We start from the raw sequence: 12,520 nt of genomic DNA, 5'->3' as shown, positions 1-12,520 counted from the left end.
CTATGAGATGCTAAGGAAGCTTATCTTGTGGACGTGAGTCTAGAAGTTGGAGACAATTCAGTTGAAAAGATACCAAGGACTTGTACTGAACACCACATATGCTCACAAACAGATAAAACTGCCTCAAATCCATCTTGCGGGTAGAAAAACCATATCACATGCAGGGTTTCCGACTTGCACAGACATCAGCTGCTCCATTAGAAATCACGTCATGCTCCACAGTTCCCACGTGGGCCCTCAGCAGGGCCAAGTGCCATCTCCCAGGGCCCCTGATCCCTGCAGAACACCAGGAGAGCTGCCTGCCACCTGCCGGGGAAGAGCTGGGGGACAGGGACACCCAGCAGCCCAGGCCCACGACACCTGCTGGTGCAGGGCTCCTGTACCAGGGAGGAGAACATGAACAGGCATACCCATCCCCCACACTCACCCAAACCCCCTACCCCATCCACCCACCCCCACAACACAACACCCAGCACTGAGTCTACAGATGCTGCTATAGGATAAAGCACCAGCACTGCAGATCCTTGGGAGACAATTCCATTATCTTTACCACAAAAAGAAAAATTAAAACCCATCCTGAATTTCCCATTCAGTTTCAAATGATCACTCTGTATTTTACTAACCTACAGCAGCCAGCAAATGCACTTTTTGTTCTTTTTAATTTCTTAAGGATATGATTCTCTCTCTTCCCTCAGATACCCTTCCAGAGCAAAATCAGTAAATACCATTATTTATATTTCTCCTAAAAGAAATATTTACTTGCATTAGTAATTTGTATCATACTGACATCTGATAACCCACAGAAACTCACAGAACAGCATATTTACTTACACTGATCTTCCCATACAAAAATGTTTTTTTTATATAAAGGAACTTTCAAGTCTGGATCATAAGTTTAATGTTTCCCCGTTGACAGTTGTACCTGTGCTAACTGGAATACATGTGAAAGTAGATTCAGTATAAAGCTATGAAAGGATTGCCATTTTTCTTAAAGTAGGTGGTATCATACAACAATTTTCCAGAAAACATTCAGGTTTTTCCTTCCACATACAGGTCTGTTCTACCTGTTGCATTATAATAAGAATTACTGCAACCATTTGTAAAGTTTATCAGAAGATTGTAGTTTCACTCCTTTAATACTGAACACATAACTAACTCACTATCTAGCAAATTACTCTGTGTTACATTAACTAAGAATAGAACTACCAAAACTATCCGGGGATGCCAAAGAATTACACGCAGCAGTACAGAATAACAGAATAAGAAAAATTTAAAATCACATGGATACAAAATATGTTTTCTTTAAAAATCACTTTTTTTTCCCTTTAGAGGGCTTTGCAAATAAGGCAGGATCAATCTGGTCTCTAGACAGACCTCTCACTGAGAAAAGCCTTGCCGCTCTTTCCTTTAAAGTGCCTCCACATTTCAGTCCTAAAGACATCAATTCCATCTTCAGTTTGTCCAAGCCCAGGGCTTCCATCTCAGCAGCAGAGTGGAAGGCCAGTAGGTCTATTGGTTCCACCTCCTGCAAAGAGAAAAACATCCCATCAGACTAATTATTTCCTTCCTGACTGAGAGGGGAGGAGCAAGTATAGAAAGAATGCCTCATTTTACAGAAGACCTCCTATTAGGATTATCTCAAACTCCCAATTATTTAATAAAGTTAAGCAAAGTCTCAATATGTATTACATTGGATATTATGATTTGTGATACTTATGCTACCCAGGCAAAGTAGTACTGCATCATGTACAAGTAAACTGAAGCTAGCTAGCAGTCTAGTAGTAAAACATGCAAACCTTAGCAGAGATAACACACCCATGACTGGGGTAATGCTCAGGTGAACATGGTACCCAGTGTCCAGCTGTCCCACCACAGTTCTTATCCTCACAGTGCCTCTGGTAGCAAGTTAGAGGCTGGCTCTAACATGTCCAGACAAGCTCAGATGTGCTTAAGCTTGCAACGTACACAGCCTCTGAGACAGAAGCACTGGTCATTTTAAATTATTCCACTAGAATTAAGCATTACACTTGCAATAGAGGAACAGTGAAAAAGTATAATAAAAAAAATTAAGTGGCAGTATTTAATCCTATTCCTCTGGAGACAAAATAGTTGACACTTCTTACCCCCAAGGAAGTTGAATACTCCCAAGAATACAGAACACAAAACCATCTCATCCAGCTGAGTAGCTTAACCTTGGCTTCCAGAGGCACAGCAAAGCTAACTCCCTTTTTACAGAAATAGAATATAAGCAATACGCCCCTAGCAGTAGCATGAAAGAGGATGAAATAGTTAATTCTAAAGCAGTTACACTGTAATTATAGCTATAAAAGCACTCTTTTTAAAGTAAGATTAACAAAAGAGCAGGTTCTGATGTTCACATCATTCTGTCACAGGAAAATTAAATAAAATTTCATCTTAAATGGAACTTCTGCAGAATAATTGAGGGTGAAAGGGACCTCTACAGATTGCGTCATCCAGGAGAACACGGACAAAGACTGCGTAACTCAAATGCTGGAATTTACTAACACTAAACACTAACACCAAACAGTAACACACTAAAACGGACACAAAAATCTAAGCCCATTCTGTTCAATACTTAAAGCACACATTAGTCTTATGGCACGTATCATGCTGGAGTTCTCAAAGGGACTTCAGAGCACATAATACCAGCAACAGGAATAAGACTGCTCCTTTACGGTCTGAGCAAAGACAAATAAGGCTAGCAGAATTAGAACCTTTATACTGCTAAGCATACAAAAAAAGACTGGCTGACTCATTCTCATCCTACTTTAAAGAAAAAAAAAAAAAATCCATCAAGGACTATTACAAAAATATTTCCACCTGCAATAACAATCTGCCAGAGCATTGGTGGAGTTTCCTGTTCTAGGAATAGACAAGCTTGCAAATACTGAGCAAAAGGTAAACGGTGAAAAATGGTAAACATCCTGCTTAAAATTTGCTAGTTCTAATAGTACAGTAGATTACAAAGTTCTAATTTGTTGGATTACATCCTCTGGTTTTTTTCATTTAACTTTCACTTATCAGAATTCAGTCACTGGCAGTGGCAACCGATGGCAGACTTTCTACTCAAGCTGAAACAAGGCAGAAAATCCAAGCAATTCCCTAGCCCAAAGACAGCAACACATTTTGATTTACTGCTAGAATAAGCCTGGACTCATTACACCTTGAAAATTTTAACAGTAATAATAATGAGGCAGAATGATTGCTCTGAGGTGGGTGTTGGTCTCTTCTCCCAAGCAATAGGCCACAGGACAAGAGAGAAAGCCTCAATTTGCACCAGGGGAATTTCAGATTGGACATTAGGAAAAAATTCTTCACTAAAAGGGTTATCAGGCACAGGCAAGGGCTGCCCAGGGAGGTGGTTGAGTCACCATCCTTGAAGGTGAAGTGCTTAGAGATATGATTTAGTAGAAGATGGGTACAGTTGGGCTTGATGATGTCCAAGGTCTTTTTCAACCTAGTGATTCTATGATTCTAAATATTAGTCGGGCTTCCAGCAATTCGGTGGGAAAAGCTATATTCTCTGTTGGCTGGAATACTGATTCAAAGCTTTTTCAGCCATCCTCCTGTCAGTCACCAGAGAAGGAGCCTCACAGTCAGCACTGCTCCTTATCTGGCTGAGGGCTGTGGCACCAGCCCAGTCTGCCAGCAACAGTAATTTTTTGTCAGTAACAGTACAGCAATAAACCATTTTACAAATCTGCTTCCACCACACACATACCAGATGATTTATTTTAAAACCATTCCTCCACTATCCTTGCTGTTCAGATGAAGCCCATCACTTATATTAATCCTGTCCCTCTGGTGAAGGAGCTGCTGCTTTCACACTTTCAACAGTCAATGAAGAACTGAAGTTCACAGCAGACTAATAGGGTTCTCTATGAACTAAATGCAAGTCTTTTTATAACAGAAACTAAGAAAGACTGATCAGCTGATTGGGTCAAGGGACATCTACTTGGAACAACCTCTAATTGAGATACTGACATCAATTATAAGCATTAAGATTAAATTACATTATAAATAAGATGCGTCAAGTTGGACAGTGTTTGGGAACATCTCAAAAAGTACTGTAGAATGAAAGACTCCTGTAAAATGGTTTTATCTTCCTTTTTCTCACCCTCAATGAAGAATTCTGGATCTAGAGTGTATCTATTTATGTACAAGGAGAAAAAAAAAAAAAACCCAATATGGATCTCAGGAAAGACAATACTAGACAGCCAAGAGCAACTGCACCTTAGAGGAAATTCGACACTATTAAAATCTTCATCTTATGAAGTTCTTCCTTGACCCATTCTACTTCACATCTCTCAAGACAATGTTACCATACCACCAGTTGAAGAGAAAGACACATCGCATTTTGTACTGCGTGGTACTTACTGTGCTCTGTATCTGGTTTGTTTCCTGTGCCTTAGAAGAAACATTTTCTTGTTCCTCTTCTTTCAGAACTTCAGTTACCTCATTCTTTTCTTGGGCCTCTTCCTTCAACAGCTTTGTCATTTTATTTTCATCAGCTGGAATTTCAGTTTGCCCACTTGCATGATTCTCTTCTTGCAGACCTCTTCGAGTACCTTCTGGCTGCTCCAGAAGTTTCTCAGTTGTGCTGGTACCTGGACTGTCATCTACCAAATCCACAGGGCTGCTTGAACATTCATTTGAATTTCCAGCATTTTCATTACATCTGCTGCCTGACGGACAACTTCTGTCACATGCATAAGGGGAGTCATCTTCATTGTCATCATCACTATCCGAACTGTCACGATCATCCAATCCTTCTAATCCCAGCCTGGCACAATTAGTACATTACTAATGAATATTCATTTATTATCACTTTTTTAAAAAATTGTTATTGTCACTTTTCTCTTTCTGAAACTCACTTCAGAGAGCTGCAGCAAACTACTACTCAAGCAGCTATTTGGATAGGTTAGTAAATGGAAAAGCTGCTAATATTAAACAGGACACAACACTCCCTGAAAACAGGTATGTTTTCACATCATTCCCACTAAAGAAACGTGTCCTACTCCAAACATCACTGGAATCATTAAGACTTCTCTTTCACATTACATTAAGTGAAAAATCACAGGAAAACAAAAAAAAAGAAAACTATTTCTAAGTGTATTGTAAATTTAATTCATTAATGAAAAAAGGACAATGGGAAGAATACAACCATATTAGAAGACTGGGGTAGCGGGTGGGAAGGGTGTCTATTTTTGTAAAGTTTGTCTACCCCAGCTGAAATAGAATTATATGAATGCTACAACATTTATTTTCAATTGTTTGTTTTAATTGGTTCCATTTACTAATTCCTATTTAAGTCTATACATCAGATACAGTGTTGCTTACTTACACGTAACCTCTCATCCTGTTCAAGGCTTAATACTCGAGTATAAAACAAGGCATTGTGCTTACCAAAAACATTTTCTTTTTTGAGATTTTGTTCCATTCTTTCCAGATTCACCTGGACGCTTCCGACTATCGCCACTTTCTGGTGACACTATTTTGCTTGAAGAAGCCTGCAATCCTTCAAAAAAAAAGTGAAAACTCTACTTCATCAGTCCACAATTCATATATGTTGTAAATTCTACTTAATTTTTAATTTCAGATGCAATTTAAAAAACTAACTCAAAATAATCACTATTGATAAACATTTATGTTGACTCAAAGCTTCAAAATAAACTCAGTAACAGCAAAAGCTTTCCTACATGGCTTACCAAGGCACAGACTTGATTCCCAAACTGAACTCTCAGGTTCAACATCCCACTGAATCTCAAGTTTCATTACCAAGCCATCAGCAAGGAAACAACTTCAAAGAGCAGTGAGCGAAACAAGGTATTTTGTAGTTGGAATCAATTTCTAGTTTTCACATAAGACCTTTTTATATTTTATACGTTCACTGAGAATGATTATGTAATTCTTACAGCTGAACTAGCAATACAACCTTCACAGAATTTTGCTTTTATTATGAGGTAACACTCTAGCACAGCAAGATGAAGCATCACTTGTATCTGTGTTATGCTGTTCAAAGCAATTTAAGAGAAGCAGCAGCTGCCAAAGAGGCAAAATTAAATCCAACAAATGTTACTGGAATTTAAGATTTCACTCAATTGAAAGAGATACTATTAGCAATTTATTTTCAATTTTCATACCGGAGTGAGGCTACAGGTACTGTCAAGTTGCCTTATTTTCTTTAGGAGACAAATGAGGCTATGGTGCAATACCTTTAAGAACCGAATCTTCTAGCCGCTCAGCCATTTCATGACACTGCTGCTGGTAGTCTGGATTTGTGAAAAAGTGCTTTGGCTCCGCAAGTTTCCGCTGCAGCCTTTCCAAGCGCCTTTGCTCTTTTTCTGCTTCTCGTTCTGCTTGCTGCTTTACCCATTCAGCCATCCTGCACATGACAGAACCGCGCAAATGAAAGCATTTCCAACATTTAATGTTATATCAGTTTGTTGCTTTGCAATTGCTGCTGGGATGGGAGACAACAGGAAAAGACAACTAATAACATCCAAGGGCTGGGCTTTACTGAGGGAATACACAGAGATACTGCTACAAAGAAGGGAGTAAAGTTTATTTTGGAAGCCAGAAACAGAAGTAAGGTCACATATCCTCAATATCATGGTCTTGCAACTCCACAGAAATGAACTTTGAGAATTCCAGATGAGAAAACCAAGATATGCAGAACAGTCTATCAGAAGCAGGCTGCAGTACGTTCACATCTACTTTGCAGTGATATAATAGTCAGAAGAATCCTGTTGGCTTCCAGTCTATCTGTGCTTAAGATTTCACTTTTGCTCTTTTGAGTATTCAAAATATAACTGCATTGCTACAACGGCCTGCCATTTGACCTCTTTTGTTAACAGTGACCTACACAGTCGGTTTATTTTCTAAATCTAGCTTCTAAAAAATGCCTTACGCTTTTTCATGATTGACATCTCGAAGTCTCCTTCCACTGAGATCTCGGCAAGCCTCTCTGTTCGTGGTCTTTTCAATCTGGGCACCAAGTGCTCGCAGCATAGATCCAAACCCTGAAAAAAATGTAATCAATAATTAGCTAAACAGAAACAAATGGAGACAAGGTAGTAAACAACCAAAGCATTGATTATGGAAAACGAATACAGTAAATTCAACACTTTCTCTCAATGCAACTGAAATAAACGGTAAGCTGGAAGTTGCAACCTGCTGGAGCACTGTCATTGGGTGAAACACTGAAACATTAAGTAGAAAAAGGTATCCGGTGTTTACCATTCATCTCTGTTTTGTACTCCTGATACAACACCAGACAGACTTCAGATTTACTAGAACCTGTGCTGCACTTCTAACAAGAAAGTCTTTTTTCTGGATTCCCCAGAAAAATGGTTTGAAACCTTTTTCATTTCAAGATAACATTTTGGGTCCTTTTTAATTTAGCCAGGATATACTTCCCCCTGAGGCTCCTTTAGCCTGCACCAGACTTAAATCCCTTTCTAAAAATCTAATTAAAAAGAATAGACTAACCTTTTTAGGAGACAGCCTTAGCCGCTTCATCAAGGTGATCAGGAGGTGCAATGTTATGCTGGAGAGCCCCTCAAGGCAGATTTCTATACACCCCTCACCCACTCATAAGCAAGACCACTAATTTCTTTCACTCGGGCCCACCTTATATTGCCTCCACATAAGAGACATTTGTTTAACTACCCCAAAAAAACCCACAATGTGGATTAATGATATATAATCCTTTAAGCAATCTGAAAGTGCCAAGCATCATTATTCTACAAGAAGCTGAACAAATCTACGCTTTTCGGTGCCCCAGAAGTACCTCTAAGGAGTGTTACAAACGGTAAACAATCTAGATGGCCCAGTGTATCATAAGGCACAAAAAGCATTGTGTTCAGCTAATAAAACCAATTGCTGCTTCTGTCGAGAATTTCTGTAGCTCATGAAACATGCTACTGAATTCTACATTCTGAGAAAGGTGAACCTAGTTACTACATTCAGCCAGCCACGCTCCCAAAAAATCAACTGCAATGCCTTCACCAACATCACAGGTGCTGAATTAAGTCTGATAATAAAATGCTCAGTTCTCTTCTAAGCCTGCATGATGTGCATTTCACCTGAGATCGTACAATAAGTCTTAATAGTTTTGACTTGTGGTTTTGTGCCTGTTTTTATCAGGCTTTTAAGTTACAAAGTCAAAACAAAAGGAGCATTTTAGAGAATCGACACAACTGTTAACAAACAATTTTGAACTGACCCAAACGGCACATCAGCAACACAGAGTGAATCACAGATGTGATTCATCCCAGGATAACTGAAGCTGATGGACAAAAGCTGAGGAAGAAGTATCATATACTATGAACTTAATACCATGTGCCCCCAAAAGTGCTGCATTTAAAGAAAACACAATACCTCATAAGCTATAGCAACAATATTTATTTCCAGTCCTACCTAAAACTGAAGAAGGAAAAGTAAGCTGAGCTGCAATCTCATGCAAGGCTGCAAAATTATTCAGTATTTTAGCTCAATAGCTTAACAATTCTGAGACTGGATTCAAAAAGCAAACATACTGACACCAATTACACTCAAGTACTCTGCTAAATCTGCTTCTTCACTCAACACGTCACATTTTAGGGAATGCCCACATTGTCAGTGGCTGTATTGGTATACCTGATAAACACATATATTCAGTAAACCAGTCAAAATATTTTGTCAACAGAAAGAGTCTAGTTTAGATTGAATTATTTAGTTCTTAGGCTACTGACATCTTGGCATTTATATATTTTTTCAGATAAGTAAAGACAAAATCAATTATGTCATTATACTCAAATCACAGGCCATTTGTACCCGGAATATTTGTACTACATGACCATGAATGAAATTTAGGCATCTAAGAAGCTGGGTGCTTTTAAACACAATTTCAACTCTGAAGTTACTCTGATGCATGCCAAAGACTGCTACTAGTAGAGCTAAACTGACCAGGGAGGCAAAGAAAAGCTATGCCAGCAAAGCCATTAGCTGAATTGCAGCTTCCCCAGCCAATTCAGCTTTGTACACAGATGTTAGTTTCTCAATCATCCATATTACAAGAGATCTGCTAATACATAAGAACTGTTAGCAGTATAGACTATGGTATAACAGAAGTTTTTTTAACCTAAAAATCTAGTCAACAACAAGCATTTAGGCAACAAACCTCCTTTTCCACCACAAAGTCTTGGTTCCACACTATAAACAGCTCCATCCTGCAGTAGGTCTTCGTCATCAACTAGTCGCCCATTACATTTCACATACAAGCTCTCTTCAGGGATATTCTAAAACACAGCAAAACCGAATCACATAATGGACTAAAAATGAATCATTCTGACAAACAAAACCGTGACAGGGTGGTGAGGCACTGGCACAGGTTGCCCAGGGAAAGCATGCCTGCCCTCTCCCTGGAGGTGCTCAAGGCCAGGGTGGATGGGGTCTTGAGCAGCCTGATCTGGTGGGAGGTGTCCCTGCCTATGGCAGGGGGCTGGAATTGGATGGGCTTTAAGGTCCCTTCAGACCCAAACCATTCTATGATTCTATGATTAAGGAGTAAGGTATCCTTTCTTCCTACAGGAACAGAGGGGAAGCAAAACTCAGATGAACTTAAAAGCATAAACATTCTCTATGGTGCTTGTTATCATTCCTGCTTACCAAAGAATTAAATACAGCCTAAATCAGCTTGTTAACATGAACGGGGCGAGCTAGGCCAAGGGGGGGTTGTTTAGGGTGGGGGGAGCACTATGGAGGCGGGTCAGGCACGCCAGGGCCCTCACCCGCCCCTGCCTGAGAGGGAGACGCCGCGCCCCCGGTTCCCCCACTCCCCTCTCACTCACCTGCGCTCGCGCGCGATGGCGACGGAGATCGCGCACCGTCCCGACCCCGGGGAGCAGCGGCAAGGGCCGGGCCCGAGCCGCCAGCGGGTCGCGCACTAGCGGACCCATCACTTCCCGGCGGCCACCGCGCCTGCGTTCTACGCCTGCGCGGGGGGCGGTGCGTGGTCACGTGGCGCAGGGGCGGGGCTGGCGCGAGGAGTGGTCGTGGGGTGGCCGCTGGTCGGGGCCCTGCCGGGTGTTTCCGGGCCCCTCTCCGGTGTTCCACGGGGGCTCGGATTGTGTTGCTAATTGCTGTCGACTGTTTCTTGCCTTAATTGGAATTCTAGAAGACTTCCTGGACGGTGGTTTTATAGTTCTTTTAAGTCCTGGAGGCTCAAACCGGGCTCGAGGCAACCTGCATTTCTGATATTTCAGAGCCAACCTCAGGTTTCAGCCCTTTTAGGAACCCGGTTTATCGTTTCTGCACCAGCAACCTGCGTTGCTTTGTATTTAATCTTTGGAGTAAAGCTGCTGTTTCAGTCTTTAGGGACTCCATTTATCATTTTTTAGACAATGTGTGGTTAAATGAGAGTCAAGGGGTTTTTAGCAGTCAGTCTTCAGGAATGGAAATGTGGCACCCTTGCCTGGGAAGTAACAGATCTGATCAACCACATGGAGTCTCATGCAGTGTATCACACTATCACACAGTGTCCTTGTCTCACACATGGTGTCCTGATCTCACACACAATGTCCTGGAATCTTGTTTTAGGACCTAAACCTTGCTTTAAGTCCTAAACCAAGACCTCAGGACATTGTGTGTGAGACTGTCACCACCTTTTGTCTGAAGTACCCTGTCTCCCCACATAGGTTGTATCAGAAGCCATCCTGGGAAGTAGTTTGTTGTTGACCATTTTTCACATGAAACAGCCCTACCATTCTAATTCAGACTGTAGTGTGCAGCTTTCTGGCTTGTAAAGGCCTTTTACAGCTTGTCACATCAACTCTGTGAGGAGGTAACAACAGGCAAAGTGGACTATGGCTCTACACTGACTCATCTGGTCTGCAGTTTTAGGAGTGGTGGCAGCAGCAGCATGAGAATTTAAATACTTGTACCCCCTCAGGCAGCTAGGGACAGACGCTGCTGCCAGTGTGCAGCACAGCAAGGGTAAGAAATGAAATGGAAATGTGCAGCAGTTAATTGTTTAATCAAATATGGTGCAAATTTCACATAAGCCTTCTTTGTACTGCTGACTCTTATGTGCACTTTAGAGTAGGATGGGGAGAAGCCCAGAACTCTGATATTTGGGGTGAATTTGCTTGCATAGTCATACAAAAATGTTTTAAAAATCGGGTTAAAGTTGAGCTGGAGGAGGCCCTCCAGCTACCCCTGCTCGAGGCAGGCTACCCTGCCAGGGAGGCACCTGGCACACCAAAATTGCCCTGATAGTAAGAGATAGGTGGTGCTGGTGTTGGATTCTGCAGCTAAACTCAGGCCTTTAAGCATCAACACTGTTCTAAAAATATGGGGGCTGTGTCTGAGCTGCTTGGCTGTTTTAGAAAGTTTGGTGCTGTGGTTGTCTCACCCTTTTTGCTTGCTGAAGAGCTGTGCTGCTTGGCTGAGCCTGTGTGAGCATGGATAGGTAGCTTTTGTGCCTCAGCAGCTTAAGTCGATGTGGTGAAAAAGAAGGAAGCTGGGAAACAGAGGTGATGTGACTCAGAAATGGGGAATTTGCATGCAAATGTAAACAAATTAATAATGATTTAGTTAAGGGAATCTGCCCATGGACTTGTCTTGGCTAACTCACAAACCAAACTTCTCCTGCCCTTCTTACGCTATATCAATATTAGCTAAAATATTTTTGCAAAACGTTTTGACCCCATTTCAACAATCCCTTACTGGCTTTACTTTCTATAACCAGTTGATATTTCTGAATTACATGTCATGTTGCCACAGTGTGACCATTCAAGCATGATGTCTTGTGTAGCCTGGAAAATCTGTGGTTATTTTGTGCTGGATCAGGCTAAAATTCAGTTGACATTGTATTTTAAGTCCCATGGTACTGTTCGTTTCATTTATAATCATGTGACACATCTGTGGAATGCAACCTAATGTTCGGTTCCATTAGATTTGGGGTATCTTTTTTCCATATGCAGTATCTGATTGAAATATAATTGGCAATATGAACTATGTGCATATACGTATGAAGATGAATAAGTATTTTCTCTGATCTGTGGGATTTTAGTTGCATTCCAAGGACATGATTCATTTCCTTCTCTGAATCTCCTCCTGCTGTTGGTGCTGGGGGTGTGGAGCTTGCCAGTACAGGCCAAATAAGAGGAGTTGCCCAGGAAAGAGTTGGGCCACAGAACTGTCCAGCAGGTGTGCTGAATCAATGTAATTCAAGGATCGTTTGATCCACACCTTTTCTGAGTGTTTTGAACTACTTTCTTACCTGTGCTGATGAATTCCTGGCCCTAGGGAGCACTGACTGAATTATAACTTTCCCATGAGGACTACCTTAGCTAACACAACTGCTGTCGTAGGGAAAAGAGCACCAAAACCAGAGGGTACGCTGCTCCCCGAGAGATGTGCCTCAATGACGGCTACCTGTCATTCATAACTCTAACACCTGGATTCTGCCTGCAGTTACATACTAAAGCTGCAATACACCTGTGAGCATGAGAGT

At 41.3% G+C, this 12,520-nt stretch overlaps 1 protein-coding gene across 1 annotated transcript; it reads right to left on the bottom strand.

Annotated features, from left to right (window-relative positions):
* Nucleotides 1–463: 463 nt before the first annotated feature.
* SDE2 (SDE2 telomere maintenance homolog) lies at nt 464–9,990 on the bottom strand. The gene is made up of 7 exons (XM_054063228.1): nt 9,855–9,990; nt 9,185–9,302; nt 6,932–7,043; nt 6,237–6,406; nt 5,428–5,539; nt 4,399–4,804; nt 464–1,525 (listed from the first exon to the last, which is right to left on the bottom strand). The coding sequence occupies exons 1-7, from the start codon at nt 9,960–9,962 to the stop codon at nt 1,310–1,312; spliced, it is 1,242 nt and encodes a 413-aa protein (XP_053919203.1). The 5' UTR covers nt 9,963–9,990; the 3' UTR covers nt 464–1,309.
* Nucleotides 9,991–12,520: the final 2,530 nt, after the last annotated feature.

This window comes from Cuculus canorus, chromosome 3 (genome assembly GCF_017976375.1).
Source record: "Cuculus canorus isolate bCucCan1 chromosome 3, bCucCan1.pri, whole genome shotgun sequence".
Lineage (NCBI taxonomy): Eukaryota > Metazoa > Chordata > Aves > Cuculiformes > Cuculidae > Cuculus > Cuculus canorus.
Note: the sequence above shows the minus strand (reverse complement) of the source record. Positions and strands in the feature narration are given on the sequence as shown.

Bases quoted from the DNA above. Each gene is read 5' to 3' on its own strand.
- SDE2 (XM_054063228.1), bottom strand. From the start codon at position 9,962: ATGGGTCCGCTAGTGCGCGACCCGCTGGCGGCTCGGGCCCGGCCCTTG. The intron at 9,303-9,854 runs GTGAGTGAGAGG...GCTGTGTTTTAG, and splicing joins GCCATCGCGCGCGAGCGCAG to AATATCCCTGAAGAGAGCTT. The intron at 7,044-9,184 runs GTTTGTTGCCTA...CATTTTTTTCAG, and splicing joins ACTTTGTGGTGGAAAAGGAG to GGTTTGGATCTATGCTGCGA.